The sequence below is a fragment of the Pteropus alecto genome, unplaced genomic scaffold (genome assembly GCF_000325575.1).
Source record: "Pteropus alecto unplaced genomic scaffold, ASM32557v1 scaffold21, whole genome shotgun sequence".
Lineage (NCBI taxonomy): Eukaryota > Metazoa > Chordata > Mammalia > Chiroptera > Pteropodidae > Pteropus > Pteropus alecto.
The window spans coordinates 17,461,465-17,489,087 of NW_006436282.1; the positions used below are offsets into that span (position 1 = coordinate 17,461,465).

General features: G+C 35.9%; 1 protein-coding gene and 1 pseudogene across 4 annotated transcripts in view; one reads left to right on the forward strand and one right to left on the reverse strand.

Annotated features, from left to right (window-relative positions):
• Window positions 1–27,623, forward strand: part of MPP6 (membrane palmitoylated protein 6) — a 63,790-nt gene that overhangs the window by 1,564 nt on the left and 34,603 nt on the right. For 2 of the 4 annotated variants that reach the window (XM_015589520.2, XM_025046802.1), the window contains exons 2-3: window positions 17,171–17,292; window positions 25,908–26,060. In XM_015589520.2, coding sequence (XP_015445006.1) covers window positions 17,176–17,292; window positions 25,908–26,060 — 270 coding nt within the window. In that variant the 5' untranslated portion in view covers window positions 17,171–17,175. The remainder of the gene's footprint in view (window positions 1–17,170; window positions 17,293–25,907; window positions 26,061–27,623) is intronic. The other 2 variants (XM_015589519.2, XM_025046801.1) reach the window with 1 other exon arrangement.
• On the reverse strand, window positions 13,084–14,051 carry LOC102885579 (annotated as a pseudogene).

The following is a 27,623-nucleotide window of genomic DNA, read 5'->3' on the forward strand; positions in this document are numbered from 1 at the left end:
GTTTTTTTTTTTTTTTTTTTTTTGAATTACATAATGTACAGTGACATAGTTAAAATCTGTGTTTGTTTTCACTCTTTCTTCAGATTTTCTCTCATTCTTGCTAATTGCTTTCAACCCTAAAAAAATTACTTTAAGCAAAGAATATGAAAGGAAAAAGAAAGTTGGTAATTTAAAAAAAAGGAAAAGTTTTATATTTAATACTTCCTTTTCTTCAGATTTCAGTAAATACATTTGATTCAATGGCTGTTTACCTTTCACAGTTCCAAGGAGCCAGAGATCATAAAATAGAGCAGGGAGAAGTATCTTAACCCACTGTCGACCCCTAGCATCCAGCATCTCTGGACACTTCTGACTGCAAGTAGTTTCTAAAGGCCATTTCTGACCCCTAACCTTGCTTTTGTTGCAGTCATCCATTGTCCTTGCAAGCATTTATTTCAGTCATTTGCTGCTCCTGTGCGTGTTACTGCTGCAACTCATTCTTTTCTTCATCTTATTAAATTTTGCACCTACTTCCAAGTTTCTCAAGATATTTCTGATTCCACTACCATGTCCAACTATTTGCCATGGCAGTAGGAGTGAGGAGAGGTGGCTGGCGTTGATCCATAGAAATCCCTGTGTCTACCCCTTCAGGGCTAAAATCAGTAAAGTCATGCTGCGTAGTGGCAACAGGAAAACTAGAAATTGCATTTTCTCATGCCCGGTGCTCTCTCCACTGACCAAACTCGATTGTTTCTTGATTTTCTTTCATGTCTGCTACTTGTTGAAATGCAAGCCCTCAGTGACAGAACGGAGCTCATCATATCCCTATCTCTTGGCCAGTCCCTTGCAAAATGTCCTGATTGATTATCCTTCCAGTCCCTTGGACCTTTTCCTTCCTTCTGTTTGGGGAAAATATTGAGATTGCTTTGTAGAGGGGTCATCTATGGAGAATGCTGCTTATAATCTATGATTACAGTTGAGAAAGACGAGCATGGTTTGGGGTCAATGAGTTGAACTGAATTCTTGATTTTTTTTTTTTTTTCCTTTATTGGCCCACCTCTGCATGTCTCTTAAACTTTTGGGGCCCCATTTTTCTTATCTATAAAATGGAGATAATACCTATCCCATCAGCGTATGGCAATTTTTGAGACTAAAATGGGATAGAAAATATAGAAAAAGGTAACAACCTACACACATAAGGCGGTTATTATATGAACTCAAGTAGTGACATAGAGCAACACTTAGGATTCACTAAGTTAGAGAACATGCAAAAATGAATATTGAAATGACAATCTAGGTAGAAGACAATGGACAACTGACTTAAAAATAGAATTAAAATAGATGATTTGTATGTGTGCAGTGGTATGCAGGCATGATTCAGCGATGGAGGAGTTATAAAGAATAAGGGGTCCTTAAGACTTGTACCACTGAGACCACTTGATGGCTCTGCTTAAATTGGCATGTGTAGGCATGTTTATATGAGCTGAAGAGTCTGAAAGAATGCTTATAAAAAGGCTCCTTATATAATGACAATAGTAAGAAATTCTTCCTCAGTCCTTTACTGCAAATAGAAAAGATCGTCTATTTTATCATTTTACAATTGTGAGAGAGTAATATTGTATTATAGGGGAGTAAGAAAAGTCTTCTGGCCTGATAAGTATTTTTCAAGAATCAGTATAGAGCTTAATTCTCAGTAATCTCAAACCAAATACCCTGAGGCTATATGTAGGAACTACAGTTTTCATTTTGTGTGAGGTTGGCTTAAAGTGAAAGATAGGTTGTTTTCATTTATTCCCAAAGTGTCTTGAAGTCTACATTTAGGTTTTGAAATCTATAAAGATTGTGATTAGGGTAAAAATAGAAAAGAAAATCTGATTTGTAGGATGAAATTTAAAGAATTGAGAGTAATTGTTAGTTTCATCATTATAATCTTAACTGTAGGCATTAAAGAAGTCATAACTTAAACTGTGCAAGTTAAAGCTATTAAAGGATATTATTTCATGTGGTAGACTGAAGTGGCTTAATGGGAAAGAAATCCATGATAAAAAGTACACAGTAATACATAAGGAATGGGTATTTAAGGGATGAAGTATTCTATATAAGGAGATTATCTTTAGAGAGACAAGTTCATGACTAGAGAAATGAGGCTAAGCATTTTTGCCCAATAAAATCTTGTATGTAAGGGTACTTCATTTTATTAGGTAAAGTGATTTTCCTTCATCCTTATGAGTCTCTACAGAAACCTCTAGAAACCCTTACGATATTGACTCTCCAAATATACAGTTCATCCCTGAGCAATTCATTTGTTAAGTTATTGTTTTGTTACACAGGATACATAAATATATTAATTTTGTAACAATTTTAAGATGTTACCAGATACAGCCAAGAGCCTTTCTAACTAGCCCCTTTTTCAACCTCTGCTCCTTCAGCCAGGGTTATACCTATCACATTTTGTTTTATTTTTCCAGGCCGTTTCCTTTATATTTATATATTTGTACCTGTGGAAAATATAGCATCGTTTTGTGTGCCTCATTTCTATAAGTATCACATGATCTTTATGGCACTTGTTTTTTTTTTTTCACAGAAAAGTGTGTTTAGGAGAGTATTTACATTTTAGAACATATAAAGCCATGTTGTTCTTTTAACTGCCTCAGATACTCATATGATGGCTATTCAGCTATTACCCTGCTGAGGAATATCGAGGTGGTTTGTTTTTTCTAGTGTTTCCAGTAATGTCACAATGAGCATCTAAAAATTGTCTCATTAGAAGAGTATTACCAATTATCATGATGATCTCTTTCACTTGATAATACGTTGTGACAATGCAGACTTAGTACAGTTAAAACTTGAAAATCTTTCATTAAAAACATTGCTTGAATTCCAGTAATGGTGGCATGCAGAGTCTGGCAATTCTCCTATTTCTAAAACAAATATAAAACTGGACAAAATGGTTGAAAACAGCCATTTAGGGGTATTGGAAATTGACCAAAGACAATTGAAAAAATTGATCTTGCAGAGCTGTTAGGGCTGGGGGTTAGAGCAGTGTGAGTCTGTGGCCTTCGTGCCTGGGCTCTTTCCAGATACCTGCCCAGCTGCCCCCCACTCTACCCTCTTTGCTCAGTTGATGACAACTGACGCTTTACTAGCTTGGGGCTGGCTGAGAAAGCCAGCAGCTTTGCTGCCAAAGAGTTGGGGGTGGGGGATGGCTTGATTCAGGAAAAGAAGTTAGGGAGGACACAAAAACCTGTGGCTTTGCTGGTGAAAAATGATGGATTTGGTTGGAAACAGATGGAAAAAAACCCTGCTGTTTTGCCAGTTCAAGGTCGTGGACCTGGTTTGGGGAGAGTGGTGGACCAGTAAAATTTAATAGGGAAATCCTAGAAATGAGCGAGCCATAGAAAGACTGTGATAAGCTCTCCACACAGCCCTGGTCGACTGGGAACTACATGCGTGGAGGGGGAGACCTGAGGGAGCCTGGCAAAAGAAGTTCAAAACAAGGGAGACTTGGGAGAGCTGGCTGCAACTCTGAATGCGTTCCCCAGCCTGTACCCAAATCAGCTGACGGAGGGTGGAAGTCGCAGAAACTTGAGATTTTTGAGCACAACCTTTGCCCAAGTCGTTCGATGATGATGATTAAGCTGAGCAGACATAGGTACAACCCCTAGAAAGCCAGGTAAAATATGAAAAGAATTAAAAAACTGAACAGAGATGTCCCGACTGCCTGTCATGGAGGGATTCAGCTTCTGCATTTTAAGTTTAGATGAATTACTAAAAAGGACTCAACAACTCTGAAAAATAAAACGAATCTGCAGTTACTATAATATATCAAAGGTTCAGTTTTCAACCAAAAACTGCTGGATATGAAATAAAAAAAGAAAAGAATCGGGAAAGTGTGAACCATAATCAGGAAAAACAGTCAATGGAAACTGACTCCGAGTGGGTTCAACGTTTGATTTAACAAAGACTTCAGATTGGCTGTTTCAGATATGTTTAATTTAGATGGGCAAAGGACAGCAAGCTAACGACACGCAACAAATAGAGAATCGCACTAGAGAAACAAATTAGAAAAGAAGAACCAAATAGAAATTTTAGATTTGAAGAGTACAGTTAATTGAAATGAAGAATTCACTGGGTAGGCTCAGCAGCAGTTTGGAGGTAGCCGTGAAAATGAGAAGATCCACAGAAAGTATTCAGTCCAAAGAAGAGTGGGGAAAAAAAGATGTTAAGAAAAGTAAACAGAGTCTCAGAGACCCGGGGGCAATGTCAAGCATTTTCACACGCGTGTAATGAGAGTTCCAGACAAAAAGGAAGGAAAGAAAGAGACAAAAAAAATATTCGAAGACATAATGGCACCAAAGCAACCCACATTTGGTGGAAAATATAACTTAAAAAAGGTTCCGTGAGATGGAGTAAGCACACTATAACCTTGTCTCTTGAACTGTATACAGCTATAAAAACTGGACAGATGCAGGCATATTCTGTATTATGTACACTCTGAAATACAGCTATAAAAGAAATAATAAGTAATTGCACCAAACCATCCCAAATTTGGTGGAAAACGTAACTTACAAAGGGTTCTATAAGATGGAAAATTTGGAACTGAAATATAACAAATAAAAACTCAGTGGACAAGCACAGTAGCAGAATGCAGATGACAAAGAGAGTCTGTGAACTTGAAGACAGATCATTAGACGTTTACCCAAATTGAGCAACAGAGAAAAAAAGTTGAAACAGTGATGAGTAGAACTTCGGAGACCTATGGGACGACACTAGAAGGTAAACAACGTTTTGTTTCATTAGACACTCAGAAGTAAAGAAGAAAGACTTTGGTGCAGAAAAATTTTTGAAGAAATACTGGCTGAAAACTTCTCATATTTAATGAAAGACGTAAACCATAGATGCAAGAGGTTCCGTGAACCTACAATGGGATAAGCCCAATGAAATTCATACCCCGACACATCGTAGTCAAACTGCTAATAATAAGACACACACAAAAATACCGAAAACAAAAATCCAAAGCCCACTAATAACTATTTAAATGAATGCGGATTTCTCATTGGAGACCATAGAGCCCAGAAGGAAGTGAAACAATGTTTTAAACATGTTTGTGGGGCGGGGGAGGGGGTGGATCCAGAATGCAGAACCTGCCTTTTTTTTTTCTTGAGAGGACTATTTTTCCGAAAGCATTGCATATAATAGAAAATTGTTTCTGAGAAGTAACATTGCCAGACAGTTATACTAATTGCTTTTGCAAGGCATTTGATTTATAATAGAAATATTGATAAGTTCATTAAAAACGTTATTTCACTTTCTGAATTAAACTTGTCATCAGAAGATGATGAGGTGCAAAGTGGTCAGTTAAGAAGATTAAATTAGAAAAACTCAACTATTTTAATTTTTTTAAAAAAACATTGTTTTTAAAGTAAGAAAAAATTGTAATTAAATTGCTGTTGAGATTCATTTTTCACTGATACTGAATTAGTATGTCATAATGAGAGATGGCTGAAGAGATTATGAATTGCAGGATATTAGATAAAACAGAATATTTAGCCTTTACACATTTTTAGTAGATTAGTTATTTAATTGTATAACCTTGTGAGTTGTATCAGTGTCATTTATAATTTACAGATAAGGAAATGTGGTTGGATTTTTTTTTAATGCTATATTGGAAAAAAATGAGATTAGAATTTAGAATTTAGTTCTCACTTTATCTCAATCACTTCTTTTGCTGCATGAGTTTTCAGCATTTACGATATGTCTTTATGAGGCGATTCATTATTATAACAAATAATGAAATGAGGACCTCTTGATGGAAATGTAATTGATAAAACCTGCCTAAAGGACAGTTTGATACTGACAGTTGAAAAATCATATACTTTTGACATAGCAATTCTGCTCTTAGTATTTACTTCCTAATGATGCATATATAAATATATATGTGTGTCTGGATATAGACATATTCTGATTGTGACCCTGATTATAACTGCAAAAAATGAAAGCAACTTGTATATCTTTTAATAGAGAACAAACTAAATAAATTTTGTATCCATATAGCAATAAATTTTGCATCCATATAGTATTAGATATATTGAAAAGAATGAGTTCCAATATGTAAAGATCACTAGGTTAATTTATTAATAAAACAATCACATGTATGTAATTAAAAAGGATATATTCAGATACAGGTATAAATTTTGTCTGAAAGGTTAGAAAGGAAATCTCTTTGGAGGAGATCAATTTTTGTGTTTATTTTTGAATATTTCAGTATGGACTTTCTTGTACTATGTATGTGTAGATATACACACATATACATATTTGTATGTATGTGTGTGAATATATAACAGCTTTTTAAAAATAACATGTAAAGCTTTTTAACTCGTTTGACGTTTTTACTTCATTATCTTCTGGTATTCAGTGTTACCAGTAATAAATGAAGTGGAAGTCTGATTATTATTCCTTCTGCATAGCTCTTTTCTTTCTAGAAATCTTCATTTTCTCCCCTTTTAGTCCTTGGCATTCTGAAGTCGCATTTAAATGTGTCCAGATCTGGATCTTTTTCATTCAATCTGCTCTGCACATGGAAAGCTTTTTATTCTGAAGTTTTGTTTTGTTTGACATTTAAAACACGGGGACATTTTCTTCTATTATTTCTTCAACTATTTCCTTCCATCTTGTCTCTGACCTTGTCTTATGAAAATCCTGGTAGCACTGTTAGACTTGGCCTATGTTTTCAGTTTTCTCATATTTTCCGCCTTTTTCTCTTTGTTCTGCATTTAGGCATTTACTTTAACTTGATTTTCCTAATTAGCAGTTTCAACCTTATTCTATCACTTAGTTCGCTGTTTGATTTTTTTAAAATGTGACAACGATATTTTTAATTACTGGGAAATTTTTCTTATCCTTGGGTTGCTCCATTTTCTCCCTCTTCGTGGCAGTAGCCTCTCAGATATCTGTGAGAATGCTAATAAAAAGAAAAATGTTAAATTCTGTGCTCAACACCATCTGTCCCTGCCCCAGTTTGGTCATCTCTGTCCACTGTCACTGATATTTTCTTCTACTGATCCATAGTGGTTGGTTTATATTTATATGTGAGGGACTAGGTTGATTAATCCAGAGTATAAATCTGATGAACATTTCCTCCGGAGCAGTACAGGCCGTCCTCCCACCCCCAGCCCTGGCTCTGGAATGGGGGGAGGGGCATGCGCGGGCACTAAGTCCTCAGGTAGGCTTCTCTTTCAGGTTTGTAGGCAAAGAGCAGGTGAAAAAGCCGGGAGCCCCCCACATAGCTAAATTAAGAAGGCAGATTTTACCCTGGAGATAGAACATATTAACGTTAGTAAGATGCTTTAAGTTGGAAGCACAGAAGGGAAGGAAGTGATGCCACACCCCTGAAAGTGTTGGAGAATGTGGTCAGGGGAGTTTCTAGTTGTCATGAGAAGTGTGAATCACTGCAGGCATTTTGGTGGCGCACAATACTGTGCAAAAAGGAATTTTTGCTCCCCAAGTTTTCCGTTTGAGAAATACTGCTTTAGTGTATTCACTCCCAGGTAGTCTCGTTCCCCACCGCCCTGGAATGTCTGATACGAAGAAGCAGATCTGCCTCAGCCTCTGTGCGCCGCGTTTCGGACCCAGCATCCCCGCCAGGGACCCTTCCTGCGCAGAAGAACACCCGCTGTCTCCGGAAGGAAGCTGGTGGTGCTTTGGCCCGAAAGCGCGCGCTCGTGCGCGGGGCTCCTTACCAGCCCTCAGCCGCTGCCCCTCCAGTGCCCCGCCACTGCCCCGCCGCTGCGCCTGCCCGCCCTTCACCCTTTCCTTCTGTTGACTCCGCGCTTGGAGGTGTGCTAGGAATGCTGCGGAAACTCCAACTCCACCTTTTGTATCAAGGCTTTAAATACTGACCATGCATTCCGGATTCTCAGTAGGGTGAACGCGGTTTGGTGATTTTCAGGAGGATGCCTTTCCACTGTGTCTCCCTACTTTTCCATCTTGTTATCATCATCCTGCCACCCCCGTCAAAGAAAGAGTCAACATTTTGCTCCTTTCCTGTACTCCCTCAGCGTAAATAATGCACCAGGAACTATTGTTCGAGGAGTTTCCCGTGTATTATTTAGCAGCAACAACCCTGTGAGCTACAAACCATTGTCATTCGCCCACTTAACGGATGGAAGAAACCGACTTGGGGAGGTTGGTTAAGGCATTTACTCGGGTTTGTAGGACTAGTTAAGTGGCAGAGTCCAGGCTTTTAACTGCTACATCACCTAACTCTGTGATTCCTTCATAATGTTCTTATTATTGTGCTTTATACACTTGTTTACATGTTTTGGTCTACTCTACAAGATGGAGTTTTTAGAGGAACGGATAGTGCATCTCGATTCCCTTCAACATCTAACATTGTGTCTTGTCGTCAGGCCTATAAGAACTCAGTTAATGTTGATTAAATTAGCGCGGTGCACTCAAAATTTTACTTTTCTTCTTTGATCCCGTATATCCAAATTAGAATTTCAAGATACTAGTTTGAAAGCTAAGGTATCGACAGTACACAGTCATTTTATAGAAAACTATTGTCTAATTGAGTTAACTAAATGGTTTACATGAACTCTGCTGTCTTGGTCAAACCAGTTGTGTAAAAATAATTGTGTCAAAATTTAACCTTAGAGAAACCTGACTTGATCCACATTTCAGTGGGGTTTTTTTTCCTATATCATTTCTCAGAAATGTATTTTTTTAAAGAATTTTGCTTTTCTATTGCAAATGCATTAGAAATAGTCCAGATAACTTTTAGGTACCTCCTTGAAAATTATTCTTAAATCTTTCCAAGTGCACATAGAATAAGATTTTGTTTTTCATTTCCTGGCTTCTGTAAATTATGCAGCATGATTCTAGTGAAATAATTTATAAACTATAAAAGCAGAGGTAATTTTTAACATCTTCTGAAAACTTAATTTACCTGTCATATTTTCAGTGGGGAATTCAGATTGTTGAACTGAAAGGAAGTGAATATACCACCAAATGTGGTCACAAAAGAATTTTTAATATTAAAAATAGGTTCTAGCCCTAATTAATTAAGAATAGTTTATTTAATTATAGTTCTAAAACTGGGTAGAAATGCTTTTATAAAAGCAATTCTACAAGGCATTTGGAACAGAATATTTTGGGTAAATGCCATTCATTTTATTAAATTTGCTGTGTATACTGAACTATATTATAGAAAGTTAGAAATATATTTACATGTAAGAAGTATTACTGTAAAAGCTAGCCATTTTAGTGGACTAAGCATTGAAAGATACCACTTCTTTATGGTTTGTTGTACAGTTTATAGGAAGTTGATAGCTTTGATATAACTGCTTTGTAAACTACCCATATTGCTGATTCCAAGTATCATACAGACTTTTTATTTATAAATAATATCTAATTTAAAAAAACTATTCTTGGTTTTGGTAACAACACTGTTCCACTTTTGAGACTGAAACTATATTATTGAGAACTTATGATGTACCAGACTGTGGGGTGGTTGGTGAGAACATAGGTTTGAACAAGACAGGTGTGATTTCTGTGCTCATCAGAGTTAGAATTTAGAAAGGAAGTTATACACTAAACAAAATATTTGATTATGTTTGTCAGAGCTATAAAGTATAGAATGCTATGAAAATATATATTAGGAGACTTTATTTTAGTAGGTACAGCCAGGGACATGGGTTTCCTGCTCCTGAGGGATGTGTATGAATTAGGTACACAGTGGTGGTTACAGGCAAGGTGAGGGGCAGACTCTGCATCAGGACAGAGGAGAGATGGGTATGACTAAAACTACAAAAGGGTGGTACAGATGAATCTAGCAATGTATTAAAAGGCTTATATGCCATAAATTTATATTTTAATGATTATACATATAAATATGTGGGAGGCTTCTGTGGTAGTCTGGGCGAGAAATGGTTTTGGCTAGGACTCATGGAGGATGATGGCAATGAATTGTTGGATTACACAGATATTTTAGAAGATAGAATCTACTGCTTCCTTTACTCTGGCTTAGTTTCTATTCCTACCACTTTCAGATTTTCAAATATTTTTGCTATTTTTTTGTTCATTTGTTTTCTCATTAACCATTCTTCTTGTGGCTTTAAAAGAAAAAACCTGCTATTAATACTTTGCTGCCGTTTTAATAAATTCTGAAGGGAAAGGATATAAACTTAAATCTACTATATTTAGTTGAACCCTACTGCCACTGATTTTAAATGTAACCTTTAAGCATGAATTAAATCCTATTTAGCTACTATGTCAAGATTTATCTGTTACTCTGTTAATGTTGCACCATTTTAATTTATAGTGTTTTTATTCTTGATAAGCACAGGTACTTCCTTTACATTTATGCTTTTTTCCAAATGCATTGGCTAGTTCTACATAATACTCTTTCACATAAATTTTAGAATAAGTTTACCAAAACTATCCCGTTGGGGTTTCTATTAGGAATTATTCAGTTTTTTGGTTGTGTTTTGTTTTGTTTTTAGGAATGATTTGGAGAGAATTGACATTTTTATAGTGTTGAGTCTTTCTACCTCAGAACATGGTATCTTCATTTACTTATTTTAAATGTCCTTTAGTGTATTTTATAGTTTGCCTCGTATCTGTCTGAACATTTTTATTTTAGTCTTTTCCCTTATTTGTAGATTTTGTTGCTGTTGTGACTAGTATCTCTTTTCTCCCCAATGATGTTTTCTAGTTGGTTATTACTCTTATTTAGGAAAACTTGATTTTTCTATATTGCTCTTATGTCTAGTCACTTAGCCAAATTCTTATACCTTTAATAATTTTTCAACTGATTCCTGGAGACTTTTCTCAGTAGATAGTTATCTGTATTTCTTAAAAATGTCATGTCACAATATTGATTAAAATTTTCTATTTAAGTTTGAAAAGCAGTGGTCTAGTGGACATTTTTATCTTGTTCCTGACTTTACAGTAAAGCTTCTGACATTTCCTCATTAACTATGATACTTCGTATAGATTCCAGTATAAAATTATTGGTTTCCTTCTATTCTTACTATGGTTAAGATTTTCCATTAGGACTGTGTTTGAATTTTATTAGATATATTTGAAGCATTGAGATGATTGTGGGGTTTTTTTTCTTATACTGTGGAAATATATTAAATTACATTACGTATTTTTAATGTTAAACCATCTTTACATTACTAGGATAAACTGTACTTGGCTGTTAATTGTTATTTTAAAGATATGAATTGTCTGTTTCTTAAAGGTATGATAGAATATATTCCTTTATCTATCTAGGGCTAATGTCTTTGTAAAAGGATAGATCTTTGAAAACCTTTTCAATTATTTTGTTATAAACTATTTCCATTTTTACCTCTTTCTCGTAAACTTCAATAATTGACATTTTTCTAGAAAATCTCTACTTGACTAGATTTTAAAATAAAGTTGTTCATTCTCTTCTCTTTTTAATCCTCTTTATTCCCGCTGTTATTTTCTCATTGTGTTCCTAATGTGACTTGTGCCTTCTCTTAATCAGACTAGCCAAGTCTTTGTCCGTGTTTATTGGTCTTTTGAAAAAGCCAGCTTATCGATCAAATCTCTGGGTTTTTTTTTTTCCGATTGATTTCTGCTTTCTCTTTTATAATTCTGATTTTTTCTATTTCTGAATTCCCCATTACCCTGTAAATTTTGGTCTTTCATGACCCATAGCAGCTTTCTCATGCTTTCCCTCTACTCGTCCTTATCCGGGGAGAGAATTCTTCAGTCTGGACTTCCCGCACATTGTAGTTTAATCTTTTTTCTTTATGTCTTTTGCTCTTTCTCTCCCCCTCCCCCGCCCCAAGTAATTGTTTCTTTGGCGGGTAATGCTTCTGGTTGTCGAAACTGGTGAGTTGCTAGTTTTCATAAGAGCTTTGTGATTGATTTGCTCATATTTGTAGCTGAAGGGTCTAGAGTAAATGTATTAATTTTTCTCTAGCTCAAATAAAAATTCCATTTATATGTCATTTAATCTAACTTCTAATTAAAGGGTCTATCCTCTAGTGATTATGGAGGAGGAGTGGAACTTGTAGAAAAGTTACTTTCTGAGTTTCGGGACTTTCCTTTCTTCCCAGAAGCTCTGAGTAAATTGGGACACTTCCCTGCTTCCCTGGCTCCCACCCAGCTTTGGAAGGTTCCCACCACAGAGAGCTGCCTGTTTTGTACATTAAGCCTTTACACTGGAGTTGCCTTGTGGTCATCCATGTCTGAGTAATTATAGATTTAGTTCATATTTTAATATTTTATAAGGTTACTTCTCTCATTTCTTACATATTTTCTCAAATGTGCTTAGAATAATTTTGTTAAAAGGAACCATTGTGTTCTTTTCATAGTTCCTGTTATTAGGTAACTAATTTACACAGTCAGTCCGGTGAATTGGCTCGCGAGGGGGAACCATTCCTTCGTACTGTCCCATCGCATCCCAGTCACTGAGGGGGCATGGGGTTATGCCGGGCGTCAGAACATCATTCAGTTCGCTCACAACGAGAGTTTGGGATGCAAGTGTTAGGGCCGGTCCTTGCATGGCAGGGAAGCTGTGTGAATGTTTTGACATCCTGGTTTAACTGGAACACTGGGTAAGTTGTTCCACACACACCCACCACCTCACCCAACCTCCCCCACCGGTCCCTGTCTGCCTTTCCCACCAGTCAGCTCTGAGATGCCCCAGACCCAAACGGTTCCCATGTAGCTACGTACAAAGGGGAAGATCAGGAAGACAGCTCTCACCTTTGGGATTAAATGGCCGGGAGCAGTGCAGGTGACCCGTGGCCGAGACCAAGTGAGGATTTTTAAAGAAGCATGGACAGGGACATTAAGAATAGCATCTGGATTCAACTTCAGAACAGCGCCGTGCTATTCTGAGGGGAGGAAGTCTTAGCAGATGTTCTGAAACTGCCCGTAAGAAAGGGCTGGGGGTGAACCCGTAAGACGAGCCCTCAGGGCTCTGGACTCAGCAGGGCCTTCGGCTGGTCCAGTCCAGACCTGCTGAGCCGGGTGACTTGCGAGCTGCCGGGCAAGCACGCTGCAGTTTGTCCGGCTCAGTCTTGGAGAGCCCTTCAGCACCAACCCAGAGTGCTCCCCAGTGTGTTAACAGCTGTCCTTGAAGCTCTTCAGTTTGAGGAAGTGCTCGGCAAATACGCTCTTCTGACTGGAGGGGAGGCGTGCTACCTGAAGGTTGTTGAGGGGGCTTCAGGAGACCGGGTCAGGTGGTTGGCTGCTGATGGTGTAGTCGCAGAGAGCTCCCACTGTGCGCGTTGACCACGGTGGCCAGCTCAGTTGGTGCCTCCTGGTAGCACAGGTACACCTGGCCACAGGCCAGAGTTCCGTAGCGGCCATCTCAGCCATCCAGCAGGGTGTCAGTGAGGGCCCTGAGCACACCCTTGCAAGGGGTCTTAGTGTTTCGCAATTCCAGCAGGTAGGAGCAGAAATTCTTGCCCACTAAGGAATGGGGACACCAACCTTCAGCTTGAAATGGGATCTTAGGGGCACGGATGGCATCCAGAGCTTTCATCCCACACAGAGAGTAGTAGGGATGCTGATTTCTCTGGGCTTTCAGCTCTAGCAGTCTTGCATCATCCTCTGCAAGGAGCTCTAGGATTCATACTTGATAGACTGAATGAAGCCTGAATAGTCGAGTTATCAGTTCCTCCTTCAAGTCTTTGGAGCATGTATCCCATGGGGACATGAGATGAGGTCTTCAAGATTTCGTTGAAAAGCACATGGTTTGCTTCTTTACAAAAATAAAAAGCAGTACAAATCCCAGGTTCCTGTCAACCTTCTCCAACCCACCATTCCCCCTGGACAGCCAGGTACTGCCGGACGCCATGGCCTCCTCAGCCTTAGCCCAACATCATCGGTATATGCCCTTGCCCTGCCTGAGCCCGGTTCCCTGGAGCTCCCGGCCGTTTCCTTGTGGGGGAAGGCCAGGCCAGACCTGGACTGAAAACATGGCTGGGGACTTCGATTAGACTTCTGTTAAATGTACAAATTAGTTTGGGGATGTTTGGCAACTTTATAATATTCAGGATTCCCTTTCCAGGACCTGGGATATTGGCAGTCTTACCAGTTTTTAATTGAATTGCATATAATCAAGAATTAAATAACTTATGAAAATCTTCAAAATAACCAAAGGTATATTTCACAATCTCCACTACTTTTCTTTCCACTTATTAATTAGCACAAGTATAAAAATATAAGAACCAATATAGAGGATACATTTTTAAAAAACATTGAACAACTGGAAATTTGAACACCAGCTACATATTTGGTGATATTAAGGAATTACTGTTACTTTGTTAGATGTGTTAACAGTATTTTGGTTACATTGTTTTAAAAGAGTGCTGATCCTTTAGGCATATACACTAAAATATGTCTGGGGTTTCCTTCAAAGTTGACTAAGATAAGTAGATAGGGGTATGAAACAAGATTGCCATGAGGTGTTAATTGTTAGAGCTGGTAGTTATTGGGTTCATTATATTATTTTGTCTCCTGTATATTTGAAATTTTTTATAATAAAAATACAGGCAAATGCAGAATTTCAAAGGAAAGGAAAAAGTATTTATGAGAAGCAGAGCTAACTACATTTATAGCTACAGGGTAAAAAACACTTCTAAAGGTGGTTGATTCTATTGTTTCTTGCCCACTTAAAGGTACACATTGGACCACAAGTGAAATTATTGAAGTGGCCTTCGTTTATATTCTTTATTTCCTTGTGTCTTCTTTCCTCACCTTAGCCCAATACCGGTTTTTCTTCTCCTTGTTTTAAGGCCACATTTTCCTCCTGTTTACATGTACTGAATAGAGACCTAGATAGAGATAAACTTGTCTAGATTTAATGTACAAGAGTAGTTTGGGAGGGAGTTCAGGGCTAGAAGACAGGGAGAGGGTCTGGTAGAGTATTAGACAATTATTTGAGCATTTGGAAAAATTGCTGATGGAACGACACAAAGTTTCTTGCAAAGTCTGGGGGAAAAAACCTTGTAGGAGTTCCATATGAAAAGCACCAACTGTTGATTTTGTAAAAAAATTGCCAGTGTGTAGATAGAAGGTAAAAGCTTAACCTTCTAGTATTCTAACAGAAAATAAATACATAATGTCTAAAATGGATAAATCAAAAAGTAGCAACGTAGCAACGTTAGCATGTATCCAGAAATATAGACATGATTAAAAGAAACTTAAATTCAAAGTAGTTACTGGAGAGTAGGATAAGTTGGGAGGGGTGGACAGTATGGAACAGAGAGCTGCTAAATTTCATTATAAGCCACATAGTAGTACAGTCTGACTTTTAGCAATGTTTATATTTTAATAAAAATGGAAAATGAATATTAAACAACTGCAATATTAGCAGACTTATTCTAAAGAAACATCAAGAGAAGATAAAACTAATAAAATTAATCTCAATAAAATTAAGACTATTGAATGAAGTGAGGTCTAACTTCACTCTCTTGCATAGGCATATCCGGTTGTCCGAGTACCATTTATTGAAAAGACTGTTCTTTCCTCCACTGAATTATCTTGTCACCATTGTTGAAAATCAGTTGACCATAAATTTATGAATTTATTTTTGGACTCATATAACTTTAGTTACATGTGTGTCTTTATGCTAGTACCACACAGTCTTGATTACTGTAGCTTTTTAGTCCATTTTGGAATTAAGTGTGGGTCTTCCAGCTTTGTTGTTTTGGAGATTGGCTATTCTGGCTTATCTGCATTTGTTACATGAATTTTAGGATCAACTTATCAATTTCTGCAAAAAAAAAAAAAAAAGAAAAGGATGGGATGGGGAGTAGCTGAGATTTTGATAGAGATTGCATTAAATCTGGATCATTTTGGTGAATATTGCCATCTTAGCAGTCCATGAATATGAGATATCTTTCTGTTTATTTAAGGCTTTTAAAATTCTTTCAATGACATTATATAGTTTCAGTGTACAAATCTTACAGTTCTTTCATTACATTTTTTTCTAATTTCTAATTGTTTTTGATACTGTTGTAAAAGGAATGATTTTCTTAATTTCCTTTGTAGGCTCATTGCTAGTGTGTAGAAATATAATTGATTTTGTATTTTGATCTTATATTTTGTGACCTTGCTGAACTCATTTATTCTAATAAATTTATTTGTATATTTTTTAGAGTTTTCTATATACAGTACCATGTCATCTGCAAAAAGAAGTAGTTTTACTTATTTCTTTCCATCTCGATGCCTTTTATTTCTTGCCTAACTATCCTGGCTAGAACCTCCAGTACAATGTTGAGTAGAAGTAGCAAGAGTAGACATCCTTGCCTTGTCCTGATCTTATGGGAAAATATTCAGTCTTTCACCATTAAGTATGATGTTAGCTATGGAATTTTTCATAGAAGCCCTTCAGCAAGTTGAGGAAATTTCCCTTCTGTACCTAGTTTGTGGAATGTTTTTATCACGAAAGGATATTAGATTTTGTCAAATGCTTTCTCTGTGTCTAATGATATTATCATGTTTTTGTTGTTGTTGTTTGTTTGTTTGTTTTTGTACTATTAATACAGTATATCGCATTGATAGATTTTCATGTGTTGATGGTCCTCTCTTGCATTCCCGGGATAAATTGTACTTGGTCGTTGTATACAGTTCTTTTCATATGTTGTTGGATTCCATTTGCTAATCTTTTACTAAAGACTTTTGCATCTTCATTTAATTTTCTTGTGATGTCTTTGTCTGGATTTGGTATCAGGATCTCATAAAATAGTTGAGACGTGTTCCCTCCTCTCCTATTTTTTTTTTGGAAGAGTTTGTTAAGTATTGGTTTTAATTCTGAAGTGTTTGATGGAATTCACCAATGAAACCATCTGGTTCCAGGTTTGTGAGAAGTTTCCTGATTAGTAATTCAATCTTTTTTAAATAGATTTATTAAAATTTTATATATCTTCTTGAGTAAGGTTTTTTTAATTTGAAAAATATAAAACAAGTATAAGGTTGTAAGTATATGTATAAAGCCTAAATTGTATATAAAAAAACCTGTTCTACTAATTCATGGCAAGTCAATTAGAAACTTATACTATTTAACAATTCAGTTTTTTAAAATGCAGTTTTTCAAGAGCGTTAATTGTTAATGCCTTTTTATTTGAGTTATTTTGTAATCGCATTTCATAATGGCTTAGAATTTAAGGCTTTTGTTTTTTTTTTGTATATTTTATCTCAGCAGCAATGCAGCAAGTGTTGGATAACCTCACGGAGCTGCCCTCATCTACGGGAGCCGAAGAAATAGACCTCATTTTCCTCAAGGGGATTATGGAGAATCCTATTGTAAAATCACTTGCTAAGGTATATTGGTTTATTCACAAGATTACTACATTATTTTTTTAAATCATTTTTGCAGAAGTCTTTTCAGATATTACTGTTTCCGAACAAAATGATATGCCTGAGGCTTAGTTAGCAAATAATAACACTTATCACATAATGAAAATACCGTACACCAGAATTAGACCACATTTGCCCTTTCTATGCTGACTTTAAATTCAGAATGAAATGACTCTTAGTTTCAGCCTAACAAATGTAAAGTTTTAGGGAAATTATAACAACAGTCATGTTAAAACTGGGCATGTGAAAAAGATCCCGATCCCATCTCCGTTTTCAACCACAGCATGATACCGATTTTATTAGCCTGCACCTGTTTTTCATTTCAATTCCTGACTTCCTCTGTCTAATACTTTCTGAGATCTTGTATTCTGTAGGATAACCCTGCTATTTTAAGTCTGTTTCTGTAATCAGCTCTTTAGTAATCTCCTTAGCTTATCCATGAATACAACCATTTTTGGTCCAATTTTATTTCACTTATGCTAGTTCCCTGGAGTAATTTGTCTAAACATCACTAAAGCTTGATGTATCAACCACTTCACAGCCCTGCTGTCCCATTGATGTCTTCACGTAGCCCATTTGCTCATTCCCAGAAGGTCAGTTTCACCCTCTCCTGTGACTGTTTTATTCGCTACAGTCTATTACTTGTTTTCTTCTAATACTTCTGAAAAACGATACCTTTTACAAAGTTTATCATTGGTAAAAGTGAATTAATGATGCAGATTCTTCATATTATTCACAAACCTAATTATTCTAAGATCACATGATGTAAAGGCTTTGGCTCCTAGGTAGAAATTAATCCACTCGCAGATTACCCAACTAGAATTTTTATTTTTGTTATGAAAACAATGTTTTTCAATTATAGTTGACATTTAATATTATACTAATTTCTGGTGTACAGCGTAGTAGTTAGACATTTATATAATCACAAAGAGAACCCCCCCAATAAGTACCCCTTGATATTTTCATAAGTTTTAATTGCAGTTTATTCAAAGTTTATTACTTAGTCCTGTACTTTAATAATTATATATAGGATATTATTTACTTTCAGATTCAAGCTTTTTGTCATAAATATCATTCATTCACTGTATTGTGTCAGGAAAAAATTTTAGCTTCAGGGTCGGTCAGAATCTGTAGGGGCTGTTTAAGCCTATATTAAATGGCTTACCCCAAGCTGTTATTGGTACTTTAAAAATAGTTTTTGGCCTTTCCCTTGATTTATTCTGTTAATTGTCAGTTTTTATTGTCAATGTATCTAGTACACACCTGTCCCCGTGTTCATTTAAATTATAACTTTTGATCTGTAGTTGTAGAAACTAGATAACATTATGTAAGGCACCTTAAAATGTGCTTATAGTTTATAAAAGTCTTTAAATAATATTATACAAGCATACCTCGGAGATATCGCAGGTACAGTTCAGACCACCTAATAAAGCAAATACTGCAATAAAATCAGTCATGCAAATTTTTTGTTTTTCCAGTGCATATAAAAGTTACGTTTATACTATACTGTAGTCTGTTAAGTGTGCAGTAGCCTTATGTCTAAAAAACCATATGAATATACCTTCATTTAAAAGTACTGTATTGTTAAAAAATGCTAACCATCATTGAGCCTTCAGCAAGTCTAAATCTTTTTGTTGGTGGAAGGTCTTGGCTCAGTGTTGATGGCCGCTCACTGATCAGAGTGGTGGTTGTTGAAGGTTGGGGTGGCAGTGGCAATTTATTAAAATAAGACAACAGTGAAGTTTTCTGCATCAATTGACTCTTCCTTTCTCTGTAACATACAATGCTGTTTGATAGCATTTTACCCACAGTAAAACTCCTTTTAAAGTCGAAGTCAATCCCCTCAAACCCTGCTGCTGCTTTATCAACTAAGTTTATATAATATTCTAAATTCTTTGTTGTCATTTCAATAATCTTCACAGCTTCTTCACCCGGAGTAGCTTCCATTTCAAGAAACCACTTTCTTTGTACATCCTTAACAACTAGCTCCTCATTCATTAAAGTTTATCCTGAGATTGCAGCACAAAGTCGAAGTCAATCCCCTCAAGCCCTGCTGCTGCTTTATCAACTAAGTTTATATAATATTCTAAATTCTTTGTTGTCATTTCAATAATCTTCACAGCTTCTTCACCCGGAGTAGCTTCCATTTCAAGAAACCACTTTCTTTGTACATCCTTAACAACTAGCTCCTCATTCATTAAAGTTTATCCTGAGATTGCAGCAGTTCAGCTACATCTTTAGGTTTCACTAGTTCTCTTGTTATTTCTACCATATCTGCAGTTACTTCCTCCACTGAAGTCTGGACCTTCTCAAAGTCATCCACGAGAATTGGACTCCACTTCTTTCAAACTCCTGTTAATGTTGACATTTTGACCTCTTCCCATGAATCACAAATGTTCTTAATGGCATCTAGAATGATTATCTTCCAGGTTTTTAATTTACTTTGCCCAGATTCATCAGAGGAATCACTCTCTATGGCAGCTATAGCCTTACAAAATGTATTTCTTAAATCGTAATGCTTGAAAGTCAAAATTACTCCTTGGTTCACGGGCTGCAGAATAGATGTGTGTTAGCAGGTATGAGAACAACAGGAATCTCATCGTACATCTCCGTCAGAGCTCTTGGGTGGCCACATGCATCGTTAATGAACAGTGATAATTGGAAAGGAATCCCTTTTTTTCTTGAGCAGATCTCAACAGTGGGATTAAAATATTCAGTAAGTCATTTTGTAAACAGATGTGCTGTCATCCAGGCGTTGTTGTTCCAGTTATAGAGCACAGGCCCAGTAGGCTTAGGGTAATTCCTAAGGGCCCTAGGATTTTCAGAATGGTGAGTATGCATTGGCTTCTAGTCACCAGCTGCGTTGGCCCCTAACAAGAGAGTCAGGCTGCCCCTCGAAGCTTTGAAGCCAGGCATTGACTTCTCCTCTCCAACTGTGAAAATCCTAGGTAGAGTTTTCCCCAATATAAGGCTGTTTTGTCTATATTAAAAATCTGTCGTTTAGTGTAATCTGTTGTTTAGTGGGGCCACCTTCACTAATTACCTTTGCTAGATCTTCTGGATAACTCGTAGCCTTTACATCAGCACCTGCTGACTCATTTTGCACTTTTATGTTGTGGAGTGGCTTCTTCTTTCCTAATCTAATGAACTGACCTCTGCTAGCTTCAGACTTTTCTTCTGCAACTTTCTCACCTCTCTCAGCCTTCATAGAATTGAAGAGAGTTAGGGCCTTGCTCTGGAATAGACTTTGGCTTGAAGGAATGTTGTAGCTGGTTTGATCTTCTGTATCCAGACCACTAAACCTTTCTCCATTTCAGCAGTAAGGCTGTTTTCCTTTCTTATCATTCCGGTGTTCACTGGATGTATGTATGTACAGGCATACCTAGCACTTTTAATTTCCTTTAAGAACTTTCCATCTACATTCACAACTTGGCTAACTGGCACAACAGGCCTAGCTTTCAGCCTATCTCGGCTGGCCGGTTGGTGGAGCAGTCAGAATACATAACATTTATTAAGTTTGCCATCTTTTATGAGTGTGGTTCATGGCACCCCAAAACAATTACGGTAGTAACATTAAAGGTCACAGCTCACAGATTACCATAACAAATGCAATAATAATAAAGTTTGAAATGTTGTGAGAATCACCAAATGTGGCAGAGACATAAAGTGAGCAATTGCTGTTAGAAAAATGGCACCAATCGGTTTACTTGACACAGGGTTTCACAGACCTTCAATTTGTAAAAAGTACAGTATCTTCGAAATGCAGTAAAGCAAAACACAATAAAATGAGATATGCGTGTACATACAAATGAAGACATCAGAAGGCTCAGTTCTCTTAATACATTTATTCTTCACAAACTGAGCTATAATCCCAGTCAAAATTTCAGCTGACAAGATAATGTTGAAATTTATGAAGGACTCAGACTAGCCAACACAATTTTGAAAGGGAACAAAATTTGATGTCTTCCAAATCCTGATTTTAAGGATTACTATGACCCTACAGTAATGATGACAATGTAATATTGGCATATAGACCAACGACACAGAACAGAGACCTGAATGAGACCAACACTTATATGGCCAACTAATTTTTTTGTTAGTACTGCCATGGTAATCCATCCAATGGAGAAATGATAGTCTTTTCAATAAATTTTGCTGGAACAATTGAATATTTATATGCAAAAAGAAAGAACATCATCATTTTCCTCATGCGGAAAAACTGTGACTCTGGGTTAGAGAAAAACTTCTTAGCTATCATATAAAAAGCATGAAGTTTAATGAAAAACTTGATTAACTAGATTTTATCAAAATCAAAAACTTTTCCTCTTCAAAAGAAAATGAAAAAACAAGATGTAGACTGGGAGAAAATATTTTTCATTAAGAAAATGAAAAAACAAGATGTAGACTGGGAGAAAATATTTGCAAGACATATATCCTAAAAGGAAGCTGCTTGTTCATTGCTGGTAGCAATGCAACGTGGTACAACTACTTTGGAAGACAATCTGGTGGTTTTCTTACCAAACTGAGCATAATGTTACTACCATACAATCCAGCAATCACACTCCTTGGTGTTTACCCAAGTGAGTTGATAATTTATGTTCACACAGACTCCTACACATGAATGTTTATAATAGCTTTAGTGATAATTGTCAAAACTTGGAAGTAATCACAATGCCTATCAATAGACGCATGGATAAACAGAGTGTGGTACGTCTGTACAATGGAATATTACTCAGCGATAAAAAAAAATAAATGAGCCATTAATACACAGAGGAACCTTAAATGCTTATTGCTGACCGAAAGAAGCCAGTCTGAAAAGGCTACTTACCGTATGATTCCAAATATATGATATTCTAGAAAAAGCAAAAACTATGAACAGTACAAAATAAAGTAGTTGCCAGGATTTAGGAGAGTGCAAAGGAGGATGAGTGGGGGGAGCACGGGGCATTTTTAGGGCAGTGAAACTATTCTGTATGAAACCTTAAAGGTGGATAGATGCAACTCTGCATTTGGCAAAATGCCTGGGACTGTAAAACACAAAGAGTGGACCTTAATGTAAACCATAGACTTTAGTTAATAATAGTGTATCAGTATTAGTTCATTAATTATAACAAATGTTTCATAACTATTTTTTCTGCTCCCTTTTCTTATTCCTTTCCTTCTGGCATTCCCATCATGTATATGTTACATCCTTTGTAATTGTCCCATGTTCCTTAGGTATTCTGTTCCACGCTTCATTCTGTTTTCTCTTCGATTTTTTAGTCTGGGAGGTTTCTATCGACATATCTTCTGGCTTGCTAACTTTTTCCCATGTGCTTATTGGCCATTCTTATATCTTTGGAGAATTGTCTATTCAAGTCTTGCTCCTTTTGAATCAGGTTATTTTTTATTGTTGTTGAATGTTAGTATTATCATTTCTAGATAATAGTATTTGTCCCTTTAGATATAGCCCATAACTTTTGTTAAATTTTTTTTCTTTTTGCAAGCATGGTTGGACTGTGTTTGGGTGAAATACCCAGAAGTTCTGAAAGAACTTTTTCTTCTGCAGTTCATTTTTCTATGGTGCGGTGGTGAATAGGATTCTAAGAACTGGACCTACAAGAAGGCTAGGCCATATTTGTATCAGCTCCAAGTATTCTGCAAAGCCAGTCATGGCGTGTTCTTCCAACCACTTGTGGCAGGTGAAATACGTTTTTGTTGAGTTATGCTAGCTTTCTAGTAATGCTTTTTCTTAAAGGAAACAAGACTCCTTTATTCAAATAGTGTATGATTCATCTGTCCCTCTGGTTAGTTTTCAAGTGTTTCCTTTGTCTTTTGTTTGATTAGTTAAATCAGAATTGGTACTTGCCTCTTGAAAGCTACTAAATAAATTCTGACTTTAAATTTCTTTCACAATATCTTAGAGCTTAAAAAGCTACAGATTAACAATATGGACCTGTATTTGCTTTCTTGGAAAAAATAAAATAAAAATAAAATTGATCTTGATTGAACCTAACTATATTTCAGAAATTGGTTTTCCATGTTAATATAATCACAGCTGCAGTTTCACTGAAAAGCTTTATCTTCCTCTGAGAATTTCTGTATTGTATAGTGAAATTCTTTCCTACTATAAAACCAGTCTGTGCAGTTGATGTGAAAAAACCTTCATGTTTGTTTGTTTGTTTTTATAACATAATTCTGCCTCCTAATTGACTTCCTCTTTCTCTCTTACCATTAGTCTTTCCACATTCCCACCTGTCCTCACCCAGCTTGGGAGCAATAAGGTAGATGAACATAGACAAGACGGGAGCTATGTTAGAGTTTTCAAGTCAGTGACCATTTCTTTTCCTTTTTGTCTTAAAGTCTTGAACCAAAGTCTACCAATGTATAAGTATTGTCACTATATGCTGATCATGTAACATAGGCTATTATAGAAGATATATTGCCATAGTACCTGAAAATTGTAAGCCAGTCATTATCTGTTTCCTAGAGAAAGAGATGGTCTTTATAGCTCTTAGAGCAGAAGGGTGAAGGTTCAAGGAGTGGATGGTATCTTGAACCATAGGATTATAAAATAACTATGCAAATAGATGTGGTAGAACAAATTAACACACCTGGACTGGAATAGCCATACTAAGAAGCAGCTACTCAACTAGCAATTTGTGAGAGCACCTCTCACACATTTAAAAAAATGAGAATAATGCATCATGTGTTAGATGGAATCATTAACTGCAAGGTGATGTTAGCGTTGCTGTCTGTATAAGGGTAAAGTCAAATAAGCTTTAGTAGGTAAGAACTTAAGCCTTGATATTAGACGACCTGACTCTCTGCCACTTACTAGGATTGTGAATTCAAGCAAATCACTTTATCTCATTTTACATCAGGGCCTATGTTGTAAGGTGAGGATGATAATAACGTACCTACCTTTGCTGAATACACACACACACACACACGCTTGTTCTTATACACTCACACTGTACTTGGAATATAGTTCTTGACACACACACACAATAGTCCTCAATAAATGTTAAGGTTTTTTATTCCTTTTTTCCTTAAGTTTCCTTATACTATCATAAGAATGTTAGGGTATTGCAAGGTTAATGATCCTAAATTAGATATTTATTATCTAAATTTCTGTATTTAAAAAGTCAACAATTCTCACTTGTTTTGTAAGAGTTCACTAATTCTATACATTATTTTAGTTTTTTTCCAATGTTCGTATTAGTCCATGACAGATATTGAGTGTCCTCATTATCCTATCCTTATCAGGTTTTCAGAAAATTACACATTTACCTATTCTTATTCTTTGTGGCATTTTCTAATCTTCTTAATTTTTTTCTTATCTAAATCTAAGAGAAACTCTGTTTAAATTACATTTTGTCTTTTGACATTTTTCTTTGTTTAATAGCAGTTATAATTTCTTCTTTATCTGTTTATTTCATGTGACTTAAAATTGCTTCTTCTGAGATGTTTTGTAAAAATGTTGCTTAATATATAGTTCCCCCTTTCACTTAAAAAACTTACTTCACTTTGTGAATCACCTGAAGAAAATATATTTAAATTTTAAAAATTGCATTTTAAAAATTAGAAGGTGTATTTGGACTCTTTAAGATTCACTCTAAATGGTAGAAATAACATCTACGTGTCATAGGTACCAGATAAAGTTTAATTGATGCTGCTGCCACTTGAAATTTGGATTTTTCTTCAACACTTACAGAAATGAATCTTAAAATGTTAAGTGTAAGTCTCATCATCTTGCATGGTTTCATTTATAAATTAAATCTTAATAATTATGCTTTGCCTGTCTTCAAAAATCAGACAGCAACCATTTATCAGAAAAACAACACTAAGTGATGAAGACTGGTTAGTGTTCATTCTCAATTTGAATTTAAAACTCTACTTTACTCCCAATATTAAACAATAACTAGGACTACTTATTTCTTGTGACAGGGTGATTCATAATCTATTTTCTGTGGAATAGATTATGAGATTTTAAAAAAAACCCACAGCTTAAGATATTGAGACATGAAATCATATTGCTCTTCAAGGTCCAATTCAAGAGCTGCCTTCCCTGAATTGACTTTTTTCACTGATTTTCAAAATTGGAAAATAGTAGCTTTAGGATTCTGGGGTTCCCAAAATAATTTTTATCATTTTTTGAATAGTAATCCATATTATGATTAGGTTCCTATTCTTTATTTTTATTATGCTTAGTCATTTACTTTAATAAAGTATGAACAGTGTTATCTAGAGTTTGAGCCTAGACTAGAAAATCATTAGGAAGTTCTGTTGGGTAGTGAATATGTTTTTTAAGTTGTCATCTAGCCTATTTAGTTTTTTCATAGTTTAGTTATAAAAATGAGTTTTCCATGACTTTCAGGATAGGAATAGAGGTCAACATTTATTATACTGCATAACAACATAATAACTTTTAAAAATCTATGTTATTGACTCTGATCGAAGTATTAAATTTTGTTTCAGTGAATCAAATCTTCAGGTAATTTCTTTTAAAACTTTATGAAAAAGAAACAAATCAAGAAGAAAACCACAGTCTAGAGCAAAAAAAATATGTATTATTACTTTAATATAATGTCTTTTAGGCTCATGAGAGGCTAGAAGATTCAAAACTAGAAGCCGTCAGTGACAATAACTTGGAATTAGTCAATGAAATTCTTGAAGATATCACTCCTCTAATAAATGTGGATGAAAATGCGGCAGAACTGGTTGGTATACTCAAGGAGCCTCACTTCCAGGTAAACTTCCCCCGTCACCCTTCTCTCCAAGTCCCCTGTGTTTCCAAAGTATTTTCCTTTAGCAGTTAAGTTCCAGTTTAAGGTGATGTTTTTAAGTATAATTTAGGGCCATAGCTTGTAAATATATAAATTCCAACTTAGGTATTTTAATATCCTGATATGCTGAGAACACATAAACAGACACATACCTAATACACACTGTATAAGTGTATGATGTTTGTCACAGAGCACATCAGAATGGATCTTTTTGTATAATTAAAAAAAAAAAAGCCTTGATTCACCATCAGTTTAGACCACATAACAGAGATGTTTTTCTCCCAGTAAAGTGGATTTTTCTTCCTCATTACTACCATTGCCTAGACCTCCTTGTGACCAGTCATACACATTTTCAGTAGTGCTTCTAAGATTGGGGTGTATTTGATGACCTTGGAACAAAAGAGGGCAATGTAAGGATAGAAAAGATTATATAACATACTTTCAGTAGGTACAAAAAAATAAGTGCAATTTAAGCATTGGTCTGTATCAGTGAAGAGTTAATCATTTAACAAAGAAGAATCAGTTTCAGGAGAGAAAAAGGGTTGGGGAAATTTCTTATAAATCTGTAATTTATGCAGTGTGGTAGTGGGTCAGTATTAGAAAAATAGATTAATCAATGAGAGTAGAAACTCCAGAAATACACCCACACACACATGGCAACTTGCTTTATGATAGAGATATTACATGTTAGTGGAGAATGGATATTCAATAAATGGTCCTAGGATAGAAGAATAAAGCGTCATGTACTTTCTACTGCAGATCTTAGTGTCGAAAATCAAATGGAAATGCCCTTTTGCTTTTTCTCAAAGATTTTTTGTTACTCTCCAACTATGTTACTGTAAACTATGGAGATTTACAGTGAGGAGTTTCCTACATCAATCAGTAGCTTAGGCACAAAAATATGGACACATATCAGAGACATCATTTATGCAGGGGCGGTTGATTGAAGCTTATAACACATATTAAGGTATTTAGACTTTATCCCGAGGACAGTGGGAAACCTTGGGCAGGAATGAGAGGAGGTATTAAACGGGGAGGTCAGATTATGGAACTAGATTGTTAAGGAAATTGTGATAGCAGAATAAAAATGTGAAGATTTTCAAGTTTTAAGCAGCAAAATCAACAGGACTTAGTGATTGGTTACGTGTGACAGTTGTGGAAGAGATATGGGAAGTTGATTAAGGATAGGACTCCTGACAAACAATTGATGGCATCCACTGAGATAAGGAACTCTCTAGGAGAAAGTATTTTAGACATGCTAATTAAGTAGGGTAACTGGCTATGTTAAGTTTGTGATAGCTCAGGAGCATCTGGGTACAGCTTTCAGGCATGCTATATGTATATAATTTTAATAAATATATAAAAATTAATAAATATATACATTAATGCAAGTTTAACATGTAAAATTAGAAAAGCAAAGCAAAAAATACAAAAATTATGACATCACTTTCTTACTACTCAAGTCACTACTGTACTATCTTAGTGCATATTCTTTTTTTTCTATGCATAATAGTATATATATATATA